Raw genomic sequence first — 22,235 nt, forward strand, 5'->3', positions numbered from 1 at the left:
TCATGAGTTTAATTGTGGAACCCCTTTGTCCTGCTCCAGCTGGACAGCTTTGGAACTTGGAACATTCTTGTTTGGTTCCGTTGGGAAGCTTTCTCTTTTGTCATCTACTGGGGATTACCCTCTGCATTTTTTCATGCTCCAGTACACTAATTCCTCCAATTATCAGTGAACTAGTCACATGCACATAATGTTTTGGCTTTAACTATTTTGTATGAAATGGTTTCCATAGTACATGAAATGACCAGTCAATGTCAAATAAGATTGAACAAAATCAGTCTCCCTTTCATTGTAACCACTTCCGACCTTGCAATGCATGCACTCTTATTGTTTATCCCTGATTTTGTTTCATTCTGTGATTGGTGACCAGGCCTTCAAATGCCAAATCCTTAAACTCTGGAATTCCTTCCTAAAACTCATGTTTTCCTTACCTCTACTGGTAAAAGACTCCTCTTTAAAAATGTATATTTCTGATCAAGTATTTCTCTTCAAGACTTGGTCTCAATTTCATTTAATAATGTTTCTGTGAGGCATCTTGTAATGTCTCTACAGTGCAAAATGTTATGGAAATGAATGTTCTTGTTGCTGTACTTTTGCGTGGCATTGACCTTTTTTATCTTTGCATCTTGTAGGTGGAAGGAAACGAGGTGCCTCCAGGTCACACCGTCAGTCAGTTTGAAACACGTAGAGTCCGCACAATTAAGGCTGGGACCTTAGGGAAGCTTGTAGGAAATGTATTTACAGCTTTTGATAACAACGATTTCAGCTATATCAGCATATTCCTCTCAACATACAGAGCTTTCACTACTGCTGATCGTGTGTTGGAACTCTTGCTGGACAGGTGAGAACAATTAAGTGGCATCTCTTGTTTAATGGCAGTGGTAGAAAGGATTTTTTTGGTCAGGTTGTTATTTTTCATGTTGTTAATCTGAAGCTCATCTTCTGGAAATATCAACAGTCACTGGTCATGGACTGAGCATCCTGACCATGAGGTATGGGAACAAAATTAGACCATTAAGTCCACTGAATCAGCCCCACATTTCAATCATGTCTGATATGTTCCTCGACCACATTTCCCCTTTAATCTCCTTACCAATCCAAACCCATCATTCTTTGCCTTAAATACACCTGGTCTTCTGTGGTAACGAATTTCATAGATTCACCACCCTCTAGCAGAAGAAATTCCTCTTCTTCTTGGTTCTAAAGGGTCAGCCCTAAGTCTGTGCTCTCGGATCCCAGTCTCTTACAAATAGAAACATCTTCTCATCCACTCTATTCAGGCCTTTCAGAATTCTGTAAGTTTCAATGAGATTCCCCCCTCATCCTTATAAGTTCCATTTGAGTACAGACCCAGAGTCGTAAATGTTTCTCATTCATCAAGCTTTTCATTCACAAAATAATCCTCATGAACCTCCTCTGGACCCTCTCCTCAAGGTCAGTATATCCTTCCTTGGATGTAGGGCCCACAATTGCTTTCAATATTCCAAATGTGGTCCAACCAGAGCTTGCCATGATGACCAGACACCTGTATTAAAAGTTTATTACCATTCCTGAGACTTGTTGTTTGTAGGTTATAGCTACCTGCAACAGGTAATATTCTGAATGTGTAAATGTCTGGAAGGGTTGGAGGATTAAAAAATAATTTGTTGTTGTGCCCAATGTAAAGTTTCTAAATTGAATATTTAAAACTAATCCTGATTAGAAAATCTGAGATGTTGGTCAAATCTGTTTATTACTGAAATATGCAAGATATCACAATCATTCTGCAGCAATGGCACATAAAATACTTTTTAAGTGCCATCAGAGATAAGACTGGTTTCTCCTTGTCCTGTTCCCCACACTTACTGTGCTTCACAAGTGGTCAGTTGGGGTCACTGCGCACAACTCAGTAGTGGTGCTAGCCAGTGTGCCCCAACTGAGTTGATGACCTTTGTGTTCTGACTTTAGAGAAACAAACTGCATTTGGGGAAGAAGAGTTTACCAAATGTGCTATGGTTAGGAAAGCTTAAAATTGGCAAAACAACCACAGAAGATTTTTCTTGAAAGCTACGAGCTTGTGATCTGGTTTGCACTGTCTGCAAGGGTGTTGGAAGTATTAGTAACAATATGCTTGAAAAGGAAAGTATTGCATGGCCGTGTAGAAGGAGTGGAGTTTACGTATAGCAGTTTCAAGAGCTTACACAGGTCTATAACAGCCCGAATGTCCTTAACCGGTGGAGTCTATGATTTTAAGATAGAAAATGTCACTATGTTAAAAATGGTGACATTTCTCATCTCTTCCCTCTGTTTCCCCAAACATGTTTTCATGAATATTTGGGCACTGTTAAACAGGTGAATGCAGCAAAGGCACATATGTGAATATTGAGCAAAGATAATAGTTCAACACTAAGCTATAAAATGTTAAATAGGAATTAATAGAAAGAGCTTCAATGAACAAGACCAAGGCTTGAAGTTTTGAATCCTGAGTCTTCAGGGCTTTTCCATGGTTGGAAGACAATCCTAGATGCAAGTGCTTGTTTAAAATGACTTGATTTATGCTTTGTAAGAAATCACAAGTACGGAAACTTTGACCCTTCAAATGGAATTCTAAATTCTTCAGAAACAAATGCAGTAAACAGACAGTAAGTTCAATCTAACAAGTCTGCTTCAATCAGAATGCAGGAGAGGTGGTGGATCATGTATAAAATATGAGAGGTAGTGGCACAGTGGATATCACTGGTTAGTAATCCAGAGAGTCAGAACAAAATCTGGGAATCCTGGTTTAAATCCCACCACAGCAGATGGTGAAATTTGAGTTCAGTAAAAATCTGGAATGAATGATCTAGTGAACCAGATGGGTTTTACTACAATGGTTTCATGGTCATCAATGTCCTTTAGGGAAGGAAATCTTCTGTCTTTATATGATGAGCCCTACATGACTCCGGATCCACAGCGATTGTGGTTGACTTTCAAATGGCCTCTGTAATGGAGGGCAGTTACAGCTGGGCAATAAATGCTGGCCCAGCAATGCTCACAACCTGTAAAATGAATTTTTTAAAATGTTTTGAATCTTCAAAAGTGGACACTTTTCCTGACTATAGCAGTCACATTAAAGAAGCTATTAGTTGCCTTTAATATTTGTATCATTCCTAGAGATTTGAAAGCTTCTATTTTAAAAATTGCAACGTCACAATACTTTCAATGGAATGATTATTTAGGTCTTGGAGTTAAGGTTGATCTGGCACTGTTGGACAATGAAACAAGGATAAATATATTGAAAAAATGGATCATCTCTGCTGCACCCGCTGCAGCCTCATTTTTGGTGTCCTGTAAACTTCCTATGAAGGTTTTAAAGGAAATTATTCATTGCAGTCATACATCTAGAGTGACTTACAATTATAGAATCCCTGCAGTGCAGAAGGAGGCCATTTGGCCCATCAGGCCTGCCCTAAGAACTATTCCTGTAACCTCCATTTGTTTACTCTGACACTTTTAATAACAGCCAAATGTCAATGCAACTGTTTCCATAACTTTTTTCCTGACCAATTGCTGGTGCAGAAACTGTGATAGTCTAAACTATGAGGAAAATCATAAGTGTTTTCCAGGGGCACTTGCAGTCATCAGACGGCAAGTTCAATCCAATGTGTAACCACATTCAGAAATTATAAAATATTAAAGAAATGAGTTTGCCGCTTCCTTCCACATCTCCCTTGCACACTCTGTCTCTTCCCAGTTGCTGTTATCCATCTGGAGTGTGGCAGATCAGCTTATCAAGGGTTTAAATACCAAATCCTTAGTCTGCAAGGGTTCATTGTAAATGGCCAGATGCATACGCTTTTTGGAAATGATTTAATTTGTGCGTTTTGATGAATTGCAGGTATGGAAACCCCCACAGCCCCAACTATATTGCAGATGGAAATTGTACTTCTCCAGGAACAATTGCAGTGATCAGAGAGTAAGTTAAATTCTGCTTCATCCCAAACAATGCAAAAACAGAATTGCTGGAGAGACAGAAATTCTTGTAAGATTATGTGGCAGCAACTTTCTGAATGCATCTCATGGAAGTGCCATTCTGAACAATATCAACTGAATTAGAGACTGCTTGATACAGGAAAAAAATCTGTAATTTGTGATTGAAATTTTATGAACATCTGATCAAGTCTTATTGAGACTGTTAAGTGGGAGCTGATCTTCCTTCAGGCAATGGGACCCAAGGCTGCACGCTACCAATAGTGACCAGTTAAGAGACTGCAGCTGGGCCTACTATCCAATTTAGGATGCAGTCTAGTCTCAAGAGCTTCTGGTCCAATCAGATGGATGGCAAATTAACAGCCTCTCCTCCAGTGGCTGCTGAGGATAGGGCATCTCAATGATGGGTTGGGGGGGTGCCAGAAACTTGAGAGATTGGTGGGGTTTAGAAGCTGCATTTATATGACAACAGAAACTGGTGCAGCAGCCCCTCAAGGCAGGAAGTGGTCCTCAGTTGGTATTGTAATTGGCTGCCCAGTGGTTTTGCCAAGCTGCCCAAGTGCCACACTTTTGGCAAATATGGCATAGCACTGGATAATGATTAGGCTAGACTCCTGATTACTCCCAGTATTTTGCCAAGATTCATACCCCCTGGCCCATCACCAATTATCCAGGAAAGTGCAACACTATCGACACAGCATCAAAACTCTTCAACGAGTAATTGGAAAATGATTTGCCCTTCAGGCATTGTTCACTTCCAGTGTCTGGTTATACCACAAAGTTCCATTTGAAATTTCGAAGATTTAAGAAGAAGTCACCATCTCATGCATTTATGAGTATCTTGAGTGTGATTTGTTTTATAAACCCTGCAGATCAAGATTTGAAATACTGCATCTTCAGTTCAAAGAGGTGTCACGGAGGCGCGGGGGAGGGGGGGGGGGTGGTGGCGGGCGCGGCAGCAATGTTTAATGGGTTAAATTTTGAATGCAAATACATGCTTAAACTGATGTGCTGTATGACTACAGCGATGAGGACTTTGACATGCCAAACTGTGAGTTAGTTTCAATGCCATGTTCTTCAGAAGCTAACTCAGTCAAGAAGTAAGCCTGATCCAATATCTGACTAAACTCTATTTCATTCAGAATCTGTGTAAAAGGGAATTGCTGGCTCTTCCTGTAAGAATCATGTAGGAACAGCTTCATATAATAGTGTAGTGAAAACCATTCCAGACCACAACACTGACATTACTGCCTCTCTCTGCATTTGCCTTATTCCTCGGCATTTCTAAATGAAAAATACATTAGTACAGAATAAAAGATGATGCATTGATGCAAATCAGCTGATCAAAGGTTGAAATATTGAATCCCGGAGTCTCCTGTTTTTGATATGAAGACCACTTGTGGATGCAAGCGTTTGTTTAAAACCACTTTTCTTTGTGACCAATTGCACCTGCAGAAACTGTGACAGTCCAAATGGTGAGGAAAATGGAAATCGTGTATCTGCAGGAACCATTGCAGTAATTGGAAAGTGAACTTAATCTGATGTGTGACAACAATTCCTTCTTTCAGAACACCATAATGTAAATGTGAATGGCTGTGGAGCTAGCAGTTCCTACAGATAATGTAGGAACTTGCTCATAAAGGCATGTAATAGTGCAGCAAACATCATCTAGACCATAGCAATTACATGAAAGGAAGTGACTGAGGTCTGGCACAGTAGCACAATGGTTAGCATTGCTGCTTCACAGTCCCTGGTTTGATTCAGCTTGGGTTGCTGTCTGTGTGGAGTTTGCACCTTCTCCCTGTATCTGCTGTGGAATTCCCAGCCTCTGACCTGCTGTTATAGCTGCAATATCTATAAGGCTGGTCCAATTTAGTTTCTGATGAATTGTAACTCCCAGGTAGAGATTGTTGGGAATCGGCAATGATGATGCAATTGAATTTCAAGGGCGATAGTTGAAATCAAGTTACAAATGGTGCTGAATCATGTAAGGTCATCAGCTAACATGCCCACTTCTGATCTTATGGAGGGAAGGTCATTGAATGAAGTAGTTGAAGATGGCTGGGCCGAAGACACGCACTCTTCTGAGGAACTCGCGCAGTGATGTCCTGGGTCTGAATTGACAGACCTCTATCAAGCACAACCATCTTCCTTTCTGCTGCTTGCAACTTCAGCCAGGGGAGAGTTTTACCCCTGATTTCCCATTGATTCCAGTATTGCCTGGGTTCCTTGATGTCGATGGCAATCACTTTGAACTTGTCTCTTGATCTCCATTCTCTGTGTCTGTGATGTGGCCAGGTGCTAAGTGACCCTGACTGAATCCAAACTGAACACTTGAGCACAGGTTATGCTGTATGATAGCACTGTTGATGGCCCCTTCCATCACTTCCCTGATTGAAAGTAAACTGATGGGGTGGTGATTTGCTGGGCTGCATTTTGTGTGCAGAACCTACCTGGGCACATTTCCACGTTTTTGGGTAAATACCAGTGTTGTCGTTGGACTGGGACAGCAAATTCTCAAGCAGAAATCTTCAATACTATTGGTGTAATGTTTCTGGGGTCCTTGCTTTGAGGTATCCAGTGACTTCAGATGTTTCTTTATGACATGAAGTGAATCAAATTTGCTGAAAACAGGCATTGATTATGCTTCGGTCATGGAGGCCAAAACGGATCATCTACTTGGCACTTCTGGGCAAAGATTTTTGCAAATACTGCTTCAGCTTTGTCTTTTGCTCAGATGTGCTGGGAGTGGAGATAATTGTGGACTCACCTCTCCAGTGAGTTGCTTAACTGTCCGCCACCATTCATCAAGAGATGTGGCAAGATGGCAGAGCTTGGCTCTGATCCACAGTCTATCACCTGCTGCTTATACTGTTGGGCAGCAAATAGCCCTGTGTTGTAGTCTCACCAGGCTGACACCACATTTTTAGGTCATCCTGATGTTGCTCCTGGCTTGTCCTCTTGTACACTTCATTCAACTAGGGTTGACCCCCAGCTTGATTATAATAGTGAGGAAGTTGCCACACCATGAAGTGTGTGCCCTGTTCGACAAAACACAGGTGGTGTTTAAGGGGGGATGGGGGTTTTAATGGGTTGAATTTTGAATGCAAATACTTGCTTAAAATGACCTGCTTTATGACCACAGCCATGAAAACTTTGACAGTCCAAAGTGCGAGGAAGATAAAAAGTCATGTTCTTCAGAAACCAACTCAGTCAAGAAGTAAGTTTGATCCAATCTCAGACTAAACTCTGCTTCATTCAGAATCTGTGTAAAAGGGAATTGCTGGCGCTTCCTGTAAGAATCATGTAGGAACAGCTTCATATAATAGTGTAGTGAAAACAATTCCAGACCACAACAATCACATTACTGCCTCTCCCTGCTTTTGCCTTATTCCTTGACATTGCTAAATGAAAAATACATTGGTACAGAACAAAAGATGATGCATTGATGCAAACCAGCTAATGAAAGGTTGAAATATTGAATCTCAGAGTCTCCTGTTTTTTAAATGATGGCCACTTGTGGATTCAAGTGTTTGTTTAAAATCACTTTTCTTTGTGACCAATTGCACCTGCAGAAACTGTGACAGTCCAAGTGGTGAGGAAAATGGAGATCGTGGTTCTCCAGGAATCATTGCAGTAATCGGAAAGTAAGTTTAATCTGATGTGTGACAGCAATTCCAGTTCATTCAGAACACTACAATGTAAATGTGAATGGTTGGGGGGCTAGCAGTTCCTGTAGATAATGTAAGAACTTGCCCATAAAAACATGTAATAGTGCAGCAAATGCCACCTCAGCCATAAAAATCACATGAAAGGAACTGACTGAGGTCCTGGCACACTAGCACAATGGTTAGCACTGCTGCTTCACAGTGCCAGGTACCTAGTTTGATTCCTGGCTTGGATCACTGTCAGTGTGAAGTTTGTACCTTCTCCCTGTATCTGCGTGGGTTCCCTCCCACATTCGGAAAGATGTACTGGTTTGGTGCATTGACGTGACGAGGGGAATTCCCCAGTAACTTAATTGCAGTGTTAATGTAAGCTTTACTTGCGACAAATATTTATTTTTGTCTAATGTTTGCATTATTCCTAGAGGTAGTTTTTAACTTTTTTGTGGGTGTTTGGGGGGAGGAAAGAGAGAAAAGGGGAGTTTTTTTGGGTGATGGCAAAGTCCTGCTGCTGGTCCTGAACTGGCATTGGACCCAGGGCAGCATGTTGCTGGTGGTTGCCTGCTGCCATGGGCCTGACCAATAAATGGTGTTGCCTGGTATCCAGAACTGCCTGTCCAATCACTAGGATGTTTCAGCAACCACCTCTTCAGTGCTACTGGTGGCCATTGCTGAGGTTGCCTCCAGAATAGGCCAGGATCTATCTGGTGACTTCCCCAAGTGGTGGCCATGGTTGGCATGAGCAAAATGCCTGTGGAGGTAGGAAGTGATTGGCTACTTTTTGATCCATACATGGGATGTGGGTGTTCCTGGCTAGGCCAGCATTTATTGCCTGTCCCTATTGCCCCTCCAGAAGATGGTGGTTGGTGAGCTGTCTTCTTGAATTGATATTGTCCCTGAAGTGTAGGTACATCAATGGTGCTGTTAGGGAGGGAATGCCACGACTTTGACCCAGCAACAGTGAAGAATGGTGATATATTTCCAAGTCAGGATGGTGAGTGACCTGGGGGAAACCTGGGAGGTGGTGGCGCTCCATGTGTTTGCTCTTTGTCCTCCTCGGTGGTAGAGAACATGGGCTAATAAGATTGTTGAAGTGGGCCTTCGTGAGTTCCTGCAGTGCATGCTGCAGCTCATGTACATTAGTGTCACTGTTGGAGGAAGTGAATATTGAAGGTGATGGATAAGGTACCAATCAAGCAGGCTGCTTTGTCTTGGAATGTGTTGAGCTTCTTGTGTTGTTGGAACTGCAGTCATCAATGGGAAAAAGATTATTCCAAACCACTCCTGACTTGTGACTTGTAGATACTGAATAGTTTTTGGAGAATCAGGACGCAAGTTACCTGCTGCGGAATTCCCAGCCTCTGACCTGCTGTTACAGCTGCAATATCTTTAAGGCTGGTCCAGTTTTGTTTCTGAAAAATTGTAACTCCCAGGGTAGAAATAATTGGGAATCAGCAATGATGATGCAATTGAATTTCAAGGGCGATGGTTGAAATCAAGTTACGAATGGTGCTGAATCATGTAAGGTCATCAGCTAACATGACCACTTCTGATCTTATGGAGGGAAGGTCATTAAATGAAGTAGTTGAAGATGGCTGGGCCAAAGACATGATCTCTTCTGAGGAACTCACGCAGTGATGTCCTGGGACTGAACTGACAAACCTCTAACAAGCACAATCATCTTCCTTTCTGCTGGTTGCAACTCCAGCCAGAGGAGAGTTTTACCCCTGATTTCCCATTGATTCCAGTATTGCCTGGGTTCCTTGATGTCGATGGCAGTCACTCTGAACTTGCCCCTTGATTTCCATTCTTTGTGTCTGTTTGAACTAAAGTTGTGATGCGACCAGGTGCTAAGTGGCCCTGACTGAATCCAAACTGAACACTTGTGCACAGGTTATGCTGTGTGATAGCACTGTTGATGGCCCCTTCCATCACTTCCCCGATTGAAAGTAGACTGATGAGATGATGATTTGCTGGGCTGCATTTTGTGTGCAGAACCTACCTGGGCACATTTCACGTTTTTGGGTGGATACCATTGTTGTAGTTGGGCTGGGACAGCAAACTCTCAAGCAGAAATCTTCAATATTATTGGTGTAATGTTTTTGGAGTCCTTACTTTGAGGTATCCAGTGAGTTCAGATGTTTCTTTATTACATGAAGTGAATCAAATTTGCTGAAAACTGGCATTTATGATGCTTGGGTCACGGGCGCCAAAATGGATCATCCACTTGCCACTTCTGGGCAAAGGTTTTTGCAAATGTTTCTTCAGCTTCGTCTTTTGCACTGATGTGCTGGCAGCGGGGATAAATGTGGACTCATCTCCTCCAGTGAGTTGTTTAATTGTCCACCACCATTCATCATGAGATGTGGCAAGACTGCAGAGCTTGGCTCTGATCCACAGTCCATCACCTTGCTGTTTATACTGTTGGGCAGCAAATACCCCTGTGTTGTCATTTCACCAAGTTGAAGATGCATTTTTAGGTCAGCCTGACATTGCTTCTGGCTTGTCCTCTTGTACACTTCATTCAACTAGGGTTGATCCTGCAACTTGATTTATAAAAGTGAGGAATTTGCCAGGCCATGAAGGGTGTGCCCTGATCAACAAAACCAGCTGATCAAGGTTTGAAAGATTGCACCTTCAGTTTAAAAGTGGGGGGAGGGGGTAATGGGTTTAATTTTGAATGCAAATACTTGCTTAAAATTACCTACTTTATGACCACAGCCCTGAAAACTTTGACAGTCCAAAGTGCGAGGAAGATAGGAAGCCATGTTCTTCAGAAACCAATTCAATCAAGAAGTAAGTTTGATCCATTGACTGAATCCAAACTGAACACTTGTGCACAGGTTATTCTGTGTGATTTGCTGGGCTGCTGCTTGTGTGCAGAACCTACCTGGGCATATTCCCACATTGTTGGGTAGACTCCAGTGTTGTAGTTGCACTGGAACAACTTGAATAGGGGCACAGCAAATTCTCAAGCACAAATCCTCAATACTATTGGTGTAATCTTGTTGGGTTCCTTACCTTTGAGGTATCCAGTGACTTCAGATGTTTCTTTATCACATGAAGTGAATCAAATTTGCTGAAGACTGGCATCAATGCTCCTTGGGTCATCAGGGAGGCCAAAATGGATCATCCACTTGGCACTTCTGGGCAAAGGTTATTGCAAATGCTGCTTCAGCTTTGCACAGATGTGCCAAGAATGGGGAAAATTGTGGACCCGCCTCCACCTGTTTAATTGTCCACTACCATTCATGATTAGATGTGGCAAGACTGCAGAGCTTGGCTCTGATCTACAGTCTATCACCTTGCTGTTTATGCTGTTCAGCAGCAAATAGCCCTGTGTTGTAGTTTCACCAGGCTTGCGTCACATTTTTAGGCCAGCCTGGTACTCCTTGTCCTCTTGTACACTTCATTCAACTAGGGTTGACCCCTAGCTTGCTTATAAAAGTGAGGAATTTGCCATGCCATGAAGGGTGTTCGACAACACCAGGTGATGAGGGCTTGAAATATTGCCCCTTCAGCTTGGGGGTTGTGGGGGGGTGGTGCAGTTTAATGGGTTGAATTTTGAATGCAAATACCTGCTTTATGACCACAGCCATGAAAACTTTGACAGTCCAAAGTGCGAGGAAGATAGAAAGTCATGTTCTTCAGAAACTAACTCAGTCGAGAAGTAAGTTTGATCCAATGTCTGACTAAACTCTGCTTCATTAAGAATCTGTGTAAAAGGGAATTGCTGGGGTGCTGGTTCTACCTGTAAGAATCATTTAGGAAGAGCTTCAAATAATAGCATAGTGAAAACCATTCCAGACCACAACAGTCACATTACTGAGTCTCTCTGCATTTGTCTTATTCCTCAATATTGCTAAATAAAAAATACATTGGTACAGAACAAAAGATGGTGCATTAAAACAAACCAGCTGATGAAAGTTTGAAATATTGAATCCCAGGATCTCCTGTTTTTTAAATGATGGCCACTTGTGGATGCAAGCATTTGTTTAAAATCACTTTTCTTTGTGACCAATTGCACCTGCAGAAACTGTGACAGCGCAAATGGTGAGGAAAATGGAAATCAGGTTTCTCCAGGAAACATTACAGTGGTCATAAAGTAAGTTTAATCTGATGTGTGACAGCAATTCATTCAGAACATGACAACGTAAATGTAAATGGCTGGAGAGCTAGCAGTTCCTGTAGATAATGTAGGAACTTGCTCATAAAGGCATGTAATAGTGCAGCAAACACCATAGCAACCATGTGAGAGGAATGTGAGACCCTGGCACGGTCGCACAGTGGTTAGCACTTCTGTTTCACAATGCCAAGAACCTGGTTCAATTTCCGGCTTGGATCACTGGACTTTGCACATTCCCCCTGTGTCTGTGTGGGTTTCCTCCCACATTCTGAAAGATGTGCAAGTTAGGAGGTACGTTGACTTTAACAGGTGCCGGATTATGGTGACTAGCAGAGTTTCACAGTAATTTAATTGTAGTGTTTATGTAAGCTATACTTCTGACAAATAATTTTTTTGTCTAATGTTTTCATTATTCCTAGAGGCAGTTAACTTTTTTTATCCGTGTGTTTTGGGAGAGGGAGAAGGAGGTTTTGTGGGTGAAAGCAAAGCCCTCCTGCTGGTTTTAAAGTGGCATTGGACCCAGGGCAGCATGTTGCCGGTAGTCGCCTGCTGCCATGGACCTGATCCAATAAATAGTGTTGCCTGGTCTCCAGAACTGCCTGTCCAATCACTGGGATGTTTCAGCAAACACACGTTCAGTGCTACTGGTGGCCATTGCTGAGGTTGCCTCCAGAATAGGCCAGGATTTATCTGGTGTTTTCCCCAAGTGGTGAGCATGGTTGGCATGAGCAAAATACCTGCAGAAGTAGTGAGTAATTGACTACTTTTTGATCCATACATGGGATGTGGGTGTTCCTAGCTGGGCCAGCATTTATTGCCTGTACCTAATTGCCTTGAGAAGATGGTGGTGAGTTATCTTCTTGAATTGCTATTGTCCCTGAAGTGTAGGTACATCAATGGTGCTGTTAGGGAGGCAATGCCAGGACTTTGACCCAGCAACAGTGAAGGAACGGTGATATATTTCCAAGTCAGGATGGTTAATGACCTGGAGGAAACCTGGGAGGTGGTGGCGCTCCATGTGTTTACTCTTTGTCCTCCTAGGTGGTAGAGAACATGGGCTAACAAGATTGTTGAAGTAGGTCTTGGTGAGTTCCTGCAGTGCATTTTGTAGCTGATGTACACTGCTGTCACTGGTGGAGGAAATGAATATTGAAGGTGATGGATATGGCTGCTTTGTCTTGGATGGTGTCGAGTTTCTTGTTGGAACTGCAGTCATCAATGGGGAGAAGAGTATTGCATACCACTCCTGACTTGTGACTGTAGAAACTGAACAGGTTTTGAAGAGACAGGAGGCAAGTTACCTGTTGCAGAATTCCCAGCCTCTGACCTGCTGTTAGAGCTGCAATATCTACAAGACTGGTCCAATTTAGTTTCTGATGAATTGTAACCCCAGGATAGAGAGAGTTGGGAATCAGCAATGATAATACAATTGAATTTCAAGGTTGGATTCAAGTCACAAATGGTGCTGAATCATGTGCAGTCATCAGCAAAATGCCCACTTCTGACCTTATGACTTTATGGGGAAAGGTCATTGAAAGAAGCAGTTGCAGATGGCTGGCCAAGGACACACTCACCTGAGGAACTCATGCAGACATGTTCTGGGGTGAACTGACAGACTTAACAAGTGCAACCATCTTCATTTCTGCTGGGTACATTTGCAGTCACTGGAGAGTTTTTCCGCTGATTTCCCATTGACTCCAATATTGCCTGTGTTCCTTGATGCTGATGGCAGTCACTCTGACCTTGCCTCTTGATTTCAATTTCTTTTGTGCCTGTTTGAACTAAAGCTGTAATGTGACCAGGAGCTAAGTGACTTGACTGAATCCAAACTGAACAGTTGTGCGCAGGTTATGCTGTGTGGTTTGCTGAGTTGCTGCTTGTGTGCAAAACCTACCTGGGCATATTTCCACATTGTTGGGTAGATTCCAGTGTTGTAGTTGGACTAGAACAGCTTGGATAGCGGCACAGAAATTCTCAATCTCAAATCGTCAATACTATTGGTGTAATGTTATTGGGTTCCTTATCTTTGAGGTATCCAGTGACTTCAGATGTTTCTTTATTTCATGAAGTGAGTCAAATTTGCTGAAGACTGGTATCGATGATGCTTGGGTCACCGGGGAGGCCAAAATGGATCATCCACTCGGCACTTCTGGACAAAGGTTTTTGCAAATGCTTCTTCAGCTTTGTCTTCTGCACAGATGTGCTGGGAGTGGGAATAAATGTGGACTTGCTTCCTCCAGTGAGTTGTTTAATTGTCCACTATCATTCACAATTAGATGTGGCAAGACGGCAGAGCTTGGGTCTGATCCACAGTCTATCACCTTGCTGTTTATGCAGCTGGGCAGCAAATAGCCATGTTGTAGTTTCATCAGGTTGAACACCGCATTTTTACATCAGCCTTGGCTTGTCCTCTTGTACACTTCTTTCAACTAGGGTTGGTCCCGCAGCTTGATTTATAATAGTGAGGAATTTGCCAGGCCATGAAGGGTGTGCCCTGTTCAACAAAACCAGCTGATCAAGGTTTGAAAGATTGCACCTTCAGTTTAAAGGCGGGGGGGGGGAGGTAATGGGTTTAATTTTGAATGCAAATGCTTGCTTAAAATTACCTACTTTATGACCACAGCCCTGAAAACTTTGACAGTCCGAAGTGTGAGGAAGATAGGAAGCCATGTTCTTCAGAAACCGACTCGGTCAAGAAGTAAGTTTGATGCAATGACTGAATCCAAACTGATGTGTGCAGGTTATTCTGTGTGATTTGCTAGGCTGCTGCTTGTGTGCAGAACCTACCTGGGCATATTCCCACATTGTTGGGTAGACTCCAGTGTTGTAGTTGCACTGGAACAACTTGAATAGGGGCACAGCAAATTCTCAAGCACAAATCCTCAATACTATTGGTGTAATCTTGTTGGGTTCCTTACCTTTGAGGTATCCAGTGACTTCAGATGTTTCTTTATCACATGAAGTGAATCAAATTTGCTGAAGACTGGCATCAATGCTCCTTGGGTCATCAGGGAGGCCAAAATGGATCATCCACTTGGCACTTCTGGGCAAAGGTTATTGCAAATGCTGCTTCAGCTTTGCACAGATGTGCCAAGAATGGGGAAAATTGTGGACCCGCCTCCACCTGTTTAATTGTCCACTACCATTCATGATTAGATGTGGCAAGACTGCAGAGCTTGGCTCTGATACACAGTCTATCACCTTGCTGTTTATGCTGTTCAGCAGCAAATAGCCCTGTGTTGTAGTTTCACCAGGCTTGCATCACATTTTTAGGCCAGTCTGGTGCTCCTTGTCCTCTTGTACACTTCATTCAACAAGGTTGACCCCTAGCTTGATTATAAAAGTGAGGAATTTGCCAGGCATGAATGGTGTTTGACAAACCCCGGTGATGAAAGCTTGAAATGCTGCACCTTTAGCTTAAGGGGACGGAGTGGGGTTTAATGGGTTGAATTTTGAATGCAAATACTCGCTTAAAATGACCTACTTTATGACCACAGCCACGAAAACTTTGACAGTCCAAAGTGCGAGGAAGATAGAAAGTCATGTTCTTCAGAAACTAACTCAGTCGAGAAGTAAGTTTGATCCAATGTCTGACTAAACTCTGCTTCATTCAGAATCTGTGTATAAGGGAATTGCTGGGGTGCTGGCTCTACCTGTAAGAATCATTCAGGAAGGGCTTCATATAATAGTGTAGTGAAAACCATTCCGGACCACAACAGTCACATTACTGAGTCTCTCTGCATTTGTCTTATTCCTCAACATTTCTAAATGAAAAATACATTCGTACAGAACAAAAGATGATGCATTAAAGCAAACCAGCTGATGAAAAGTTGAAATATTGAATCCCAGAGTCTCCTGTTTTTTAAATGATGGCCACTTGTGGATGCACGCATTTGTTTAAAATCACTTTACTTTGTGACCAATTGCACCTGCAGAAACTGTGACAGTCCAAATGGTGAGGAAAACGGAAATCATGTTTCTCCAGGAACCATTACAGTAATCGGAAAGTAAGTTTAATCTGATGTGTGACAGCAATTCCATTTCATTCAGAACACCACAATGTAAATGTGAATGGTTGGGGAGCTAGCAGTTCCTGTAGATAATGTAGGAACTTGCTCATAAAAACATGTAATAGTGCAACAAACATCATCTAGACTATGGCAATCACATGAAAGGAACTGACTGAGGTCCTGGCACGGTAGCACAGTGTTAGCACTGCTGCTTCACAGTGCCAAGGACCCAGTTTGATTCCTGGCTTGGGTCACTGTGTGGAGTTTGTACCTTCTCTCTGTGTCTGTGTGGGTTTTCTTCCACATTCTGAAAGATGTACTGGTTAGATGTACCTGAACAGGTGCCGGACTCTGGTGATGAGGGAAATTTTACAGTAACTTAATTGCAGTGTTAATATAAGCTTTACTTGTGACTAATATTTATTTTTGTCTAATGTTTGCATTACTCCTAGAAGTAGTTTTTAACTTTTCATGGGTGTTTGGGGGGAGGGGATGTGGGGAGGAAAGAGAGAAAAGGGGAGGTTTTGTGGGTGATGGCAAAGTCCTGCTGCTGGTTCTGAAGTGGCATTGGACCCAGGGCAACATGTTGCTGGTGGTCGCCTGCTGCCATGGACCTGACCAATAAATGGTGTTGCCTGGTCACCAGAGCTGCCTGTCCAATCACTGGGATGTCACCTCAGTAACCATCTCTTGCAGCTGAGGTTGCCTCCAGAATAGGCAGGATTTACCTGCTGATTTCCACAAGTGGTGGGCATTTTGCCTGTGTAGATAGCAAGTAATTGGCTACTTTTTGATCCATACATTGGACGTGGGCATCAGTAGCTGGGCCAGCATTTATTGCCCATCCCTATTGGCCCTCCAGAAGATGGTGGTGAGCTGCCGCTATGAATTGCTTTTGTCCCTGAAGTGTGCGTACATCCATGATGCTCTTAGAGAGGGAATTCCAGGACTTTGACCCAGCAACAGTGAAGGAATGATGATATATTTCCAAGTCAGGATGGTGAATGACCTGGAGGAAACTTGAAAGGTGGTGGTGTTCCATCTGTTTAACTCTTTGTCCTTCTAGATGGTAGAGGTCATGGGTGAATAAGATTGTTGAAGCGGGCCTTGGTGAGTTGCTGCAGTGCATCTTGCCACTGATGTACACTGCTGTCACTGATGGAGAAAGTAAATATTGAAGGTGATAGATATGGTACCAATCAAGCAGGCTGTTTTGTCTTGGTGTTGAGCTTCTAGTGTTATTGGAACTGCACTCATCAATGGGGAGAGTATTCCATACCACTCCCGGCTTGTGACTTGTATATCCTGAATAGGTTTTGGAGAGTCGGGAGGCAAGTTACCCGCTGCGGAATTCTCAGCCTGTGACCTGCTGTTATAGCTGCAATATCTATAAGGCTGGTCCAGTTTTGTTTCTGATGAATTGTAACCCCCATGGTAGAGGTAGTTGGGAATCAGCAATGATGCAATTGAATTTCAAGGGGTGATGGTTGAAATCACCCCTTTCTGCTGGTTGCAAATCCAGCCAGAGGAGAGTTTTACCCCTGATTTCCCATTGATTCCAGTATTGCCTTGGTTCCTTGATGTCGATGGCAATCACTCTGACCTTGCCCCTTGATCTTCATTCTTTGTGCCTGTTTGAACTAAAGTTGTGATGTGGCCAGATGCTAAGTGAGCCTGACTGAATCCAAACTGAACATTTGTGTGCAGGTTCTGCTGTGTGATAGCACTGCTGATGGCCCCTTCCATCACTTCCCTGATTGAAAGTAGACTGATGGGATGGTGATATGCTGGGCTGCATTTAGTGTGCAGAATCTACCTGGGCACATTTCCACATTTTTGGGTAGATACCAGTGTTGTAGTTGGACTGGGACAGCAAATTCTCAAGCACAAAGCTTCAGTATTATTGGTGCAATGTTTTTGGGGTCCTTACTTTGAGGATGCCAATGACTTCAGATGTTTCTTTATTACATGAAGTGAATCAAATTTTCTGAAGACTGGCATTGATGATGCTTAGGTCACCAGGGAAGCCAAAATGGATCATCCACTTGGCACTTCTGGGCAAAGGTTTTTGCAAATGGTTCTTCAGCTTTGTCTTTTGCACAGATGTGCTGGGGGTGGGGATAATTGTGGACTCATTTCTCCAGTGAGTTGTTTACTTGTCCACCACCAGTCACAATTAGACATGGCAAGACTGCAGAGCTTGGCTCTGATCCACAGTCAATCACCTTGCTGTTTATGCTGTTCAACAGCAAATAGCCCTGTGTTGTAGTTTCATCAGGCTTGCTCACATTTTTAGGCCAGTCTGGTGTTCCTTGTTCTCTTGTACACTTCATTCAACAAGGTTGACCCCCAGCTTGATTAAAAAAGTGAGGAATTTGCCAGGCCATGAAGGGTGTTCGACAAACCTAGGTAATGAAAGCTTGAAATATGACACCTTCAGTTTAACAGGGGGCGGGGGGTGGTTCAATCGGTTTAATTTGGATGCAAATACTTGCTTAAAATGACGTGCTTTATGACCACAGCCGTGAAGACTTTGACAGTCCAAACTGCGAGGAAGATAGGAAGCCATGTTCTTCAGAAAACAACTCAGTCAAGTAGTAAGTTTGATGCCATGACTGAATCCAAACTGAACATTGTGCGCAGGTTATGCTGTTTGATTTGCTGGGCTGCTGCTTGAGTGCAAAACCTACCTGGGCACGTTTCCACATGGGGTGGATTCCAGTGTTGTAGTTCGATTGGAACAGCTTGGATAGGGGCACAACAAATTCTCAAGCACAAATCCTCAATTCTATTGGTGTAATGTTTTTGAGGTCCTTACCTTTGAGGTATCCAGTGACTTCAGATGTTTCTTTACATGAAGTGAATCAAATTTGCTGAAGACAGGCACAGATGATGCTTGGGTCACTGGGGAGGGCAAAATGAATCATCCACTCAGCACTTCTGGACAAAGGTTATTGCAAATACTGCTTCAGCTTTGCACAGATGTGCTGAGAATGGGGGAAATTGTGGACCCGCCTCCGCCTGTTTAATTGTCCACGACCATTCACGATTAGATATGGTAAGACTGCAGAGCTTGTCTCTGATCCATAGTATATCATTTTGCTCTTTATACTGTTGGGCAGCAAAAAGTCCTATGTTGTGGTTTCACCAGGCTTACGACATATACTTAGGTCAGTCTGGTGTTCCTCCTGACTTGTCCTCCTGCACACTTCATTCAACTAGGGTTGATTCCCCAGCTTGATTATAATAGTGAGGAATTTGCCAGGCCACGAAGGATATTTGATAAACCCAGGTGATGAAGGCTTGAAATACTGCATCTTCAGTTTAAGGGTGTGGGAGGTGTTTAATAGGTTTAATTTTGAATGCAAATACTTCCATAAAATGATATGCTTTATGACCACAGCTATGAAAACTTTGACAGTCCAAACTCCAAGGAAGATAGTAAGCCATGTTCATCAGAAATTAACTCAGTCAAGAAGTAAGTTTGATCCAATCTCTGACTAAACTCTGCTTCATTCAGAATCTGTGTAAAAGAGAATTGCTGGCGCTTCCTGTAAGAATCATGTAGGAACAGCTTCATATAATAGTGTAGTGAAAACCATTCCAGACCACAACAATCACATTACTGACTCTCTCTGCATTTGTCTTATTCCTTGACATTTCTAAATGAAAAATACATTGGTACAAAATAAAAGGTGATGCGTTAGTGCAAACCAGCTGATCAAAGGTTGAAATATTGTATCCCAGAGTCTCCTGTTTTTTAAATGATGGCCACTTGTGGATGAAAGCGTTTGTTTAAAATCACTTTTCTTTGTGACCATTTGCACCTGCAGAAACTGTGACAGTCCAAATGGTGAGGGAAATGGAAATCGTGTTTCTCCAGGAACCATTGCAGTAATCAGAAAGTAAGCTTAATCTGATGTGTGACAGCAATTCCTTCTTTCAGAACACAGCAATGTAAATGTGAATGGTTGGGGAGCAAGCAGTTCCTGTGCCTAATGTAGAAACTTACTCATAAAGGCACATAATAATGCAGCAAACACCATCTAGACCATAGCAATCACATGAAAGGAACTGACTGAGGTCCTGGCACGGTAGCACAGTGGTTAGCACTGCTGCTGCTTCACATCACCAGGCACCCAGTTCGATTCCTGGCTTGGGTCACTCACTGTCTGTGTGGAGTTTGCACCTTCTCCCTGTATCTGCATGGGTTTCCTCCCACATTCTGAAAGATGTACTGGTTAGGTGCATTGACCTGAACAAGTGCCAGACTATGGTGGCTAGGGGAATTTCACAGTAACTTAATTGTAGTGTTAATGTAAGCTTTACTTGGGACTATCTGAATGCTTTTTAAAAGATAAAATTTTACCTGCCTCTACTACTACCTCTGGCAGCTTGTGAGTAAGAAAACACTTCACCACCCACTGTGTGAAAATGCTGCCCCTTTGGACATTTTTGCATCTCTCCCCTCTCACCTTAAACCTTAGACTCCCATACCTTTTGGAAAAGATATTGACTACCTAGCTTGTCTATACCCCTTCTGGGCAAAGGTTATTGCAAATGCTTCCTCTGCTTTGTCTTTTACACAGATGTGCTGGGAGTCCCCATTTTTGAGCATGGGGATAATTGTGAACTCACTTCCTCCAGTGAGTTGTTTAATTGGCCACCACTATTCACAATTAGATGTGGCAAGACTGAAGAGCTTTTTGTTTCAAATCATTTGACCTGGCTGCAAGTTCTTTGTTTGAAATGACTTAACATGTGCTTTATAATCAATAGTAGCGATGGAAAATTTGACGAATCAAACTGTGATGGGAATCTAAGTTCACCAGAACCAAGTGCACTAATCAGAGAGTAAGTTTAATTTGATGTGACTAAATTCTACTTCATTTGGAATACAAGATTGTGAACTGTTGCCATCCCTATATTTAAAAAAAATTAGATAGAAACTTTCTCATGGAGGCCTCCCATAACAGTGCAGCAAACACCATTCCAGACCATATCTATCATGTTAAACTGCTGGATTGCCTCTAAAAGTTGTTACTGCAGCAGAAGCCCATTGTGACTGCCCTGGCTCTCCAAGAGAACATTATGACTTAGTGCCATTGTCTTGCCTTTTCCCTATTTCCCTGCACATTGTTTATAATGTAATCATTGAACACTTCGTTTGAACCTGCCTCCATCACAATTCCAGATGGTGTATTCCAGATCCAAACCACCCGTTGTGTGATATTCTTTCCTTGCATCACATTTGTTTCTTTTGCAAATCATTTTAAATTCTTGCCCTCTCATTCTTGATCCCTTCATGAACAGAAACAGTTTCTTATCTAATCTATCCAGCCCCCTCATGATTTTGGACGTAACTATTCGATCTCCTCTTAGCCGCTGCCACGCCAAGGAGAACAGTCCAACCGTGAAGATGTTCAATGGCGTATGCATGATAAAATTGCATCAACATAAATATCCAGAATTCTGTTTACCTCAACTATTTCTAACCCCCATCCCCGGCCACACTACTTGTGAAAGTTTCAAAAACCGCCATCTAATGCAGTCATGCACCTGGAGAGTGGCCGTTAACAAAACCAGCTGATCAAAACTTTAAATAGTGTTTTTTCATGGTGAGCAAGCAATGGTGTCTAGATGCTTAAAATGACTTGACTTGGGCTTTGTGGCAAATTGCAGGTAGGGAAGCCTTGATAGTCCAAACTGATGATTCTTTGTGTTAAGAAAAAACACTTTCAAATGTAATCATTTATTAGCAGATTGCATCTCTCATGTAATAATGAATAATTCATAGATGAATAAAAACCATAGGTACCTATTTTTTCTTTTCAAGATTGTTGGGGTCATTTTAATTCCCTGGATCACTTCGATTAACTCACTGGAGACCTAAACCCAGGATTATTCTGATCTATGTAGCTCTTTACCTAAGCTCTAAACTCATCATACAACAGAAAACAAAGTTATTAGCAAAAGCTTTTAAACAGCCCATAAGCAATAATGTGGAATTAAGCTTTGAATCTGAGTAGTGTATATCACGGACAATACTATATACACTGAAGCTCCAGGTCAAATGTTGAGTTGGAAGCTTATGTTTGAGGGTTGAATTGGGAATGGTCCGTTTAGAGCTTGAGTTTTTTTTTGTTAGAGTTGAGAGAATGGGATGTTGTCTCTGGACTTGAATTTCCTTTGATTAAAGGAAATGAGAGCAAGAAATTGGTGACAAACAGAGAGGAATCAGTCCTTGACAGGCATGTGAATGGTAAAAGAGTGATTTAGGGATCAAATGGGGAATCTATACATGGAGGCAAAGGACATGGCTGTTAAATGAGCACTTTGCATTAGTCTATACCAAAGAAAATGCTGTCCAAATGAAAGAGAAGGTAATTGAGGCACTAGATGAACTGGGTTTGGTTGGAGAAGTATTAGAAAGATTGGCTATTTAACAATGATCTAGTCTTCATGATTTACCAGACATCCAAGGATAGT

At 42.4% G+C, this 22,235-nt stretch overlaps 1 protein-coding gene across 1 annotated transcript in view; it reads left to right on the forward strand.

Moving 5' to 3' along the window:
• LOC145348580 (uncharacterized) overlaps positions 1-22,235 on the forward strand; it is a 46,093-nt gene that overhangs the window by 22,471 nt on the left and 1,387 nt on the right. Inside the window, exons 3-11 of the mRNA XM_080196769.1 lie at positions 630-838; positions 3,854-3,931; positions 14,360-14,434; positions 15,234-15,308; positions 15,672-15,743; positions 18,269-18,343; positions 19,150-19,224; positions 19,580-19,651; positions 20,526-20,600. Coding sequence (XP_080052895.1) covers positions 630-838; positions 3,854-3,931; positions 14,360-14,434; positions 15,234-15,308; positions 15,672-15,743; positions 18,269-18,343; positions 19,150-19,224; positions 19,580-19,651; positions 20,526-20,600 — 806 coding nt within the window. The remainder of the gene's footprint in view (positions 1-629; positions 839-3,853; positions 3,932-14,359; positions 14,435-15,233; positions 15,309-15,671; positions 15,744-18,268; positions 18,344-19,149; positions 19,225-19,579; positions 19,652-20,525; positions 20,601-22,235) is intronic.

Source organism: Carcharhinus amblyrhynchos, chromosome 9 (assembly GCF_965287045.1).
Source record: "Carcharhinus amblyrhynchos chromosome 9, sCarAmb.v2.hapA, whole genome shotgun sequence".
NCBI classification, from domain to species: domain Eukaryota; kingdom Metazoa; phylum Chordata; class Chondrichthyes; order Carcharhiniformes; family Carcharhinidae; genus Carcharhinus; species Carcharhinus amblyrhynchos.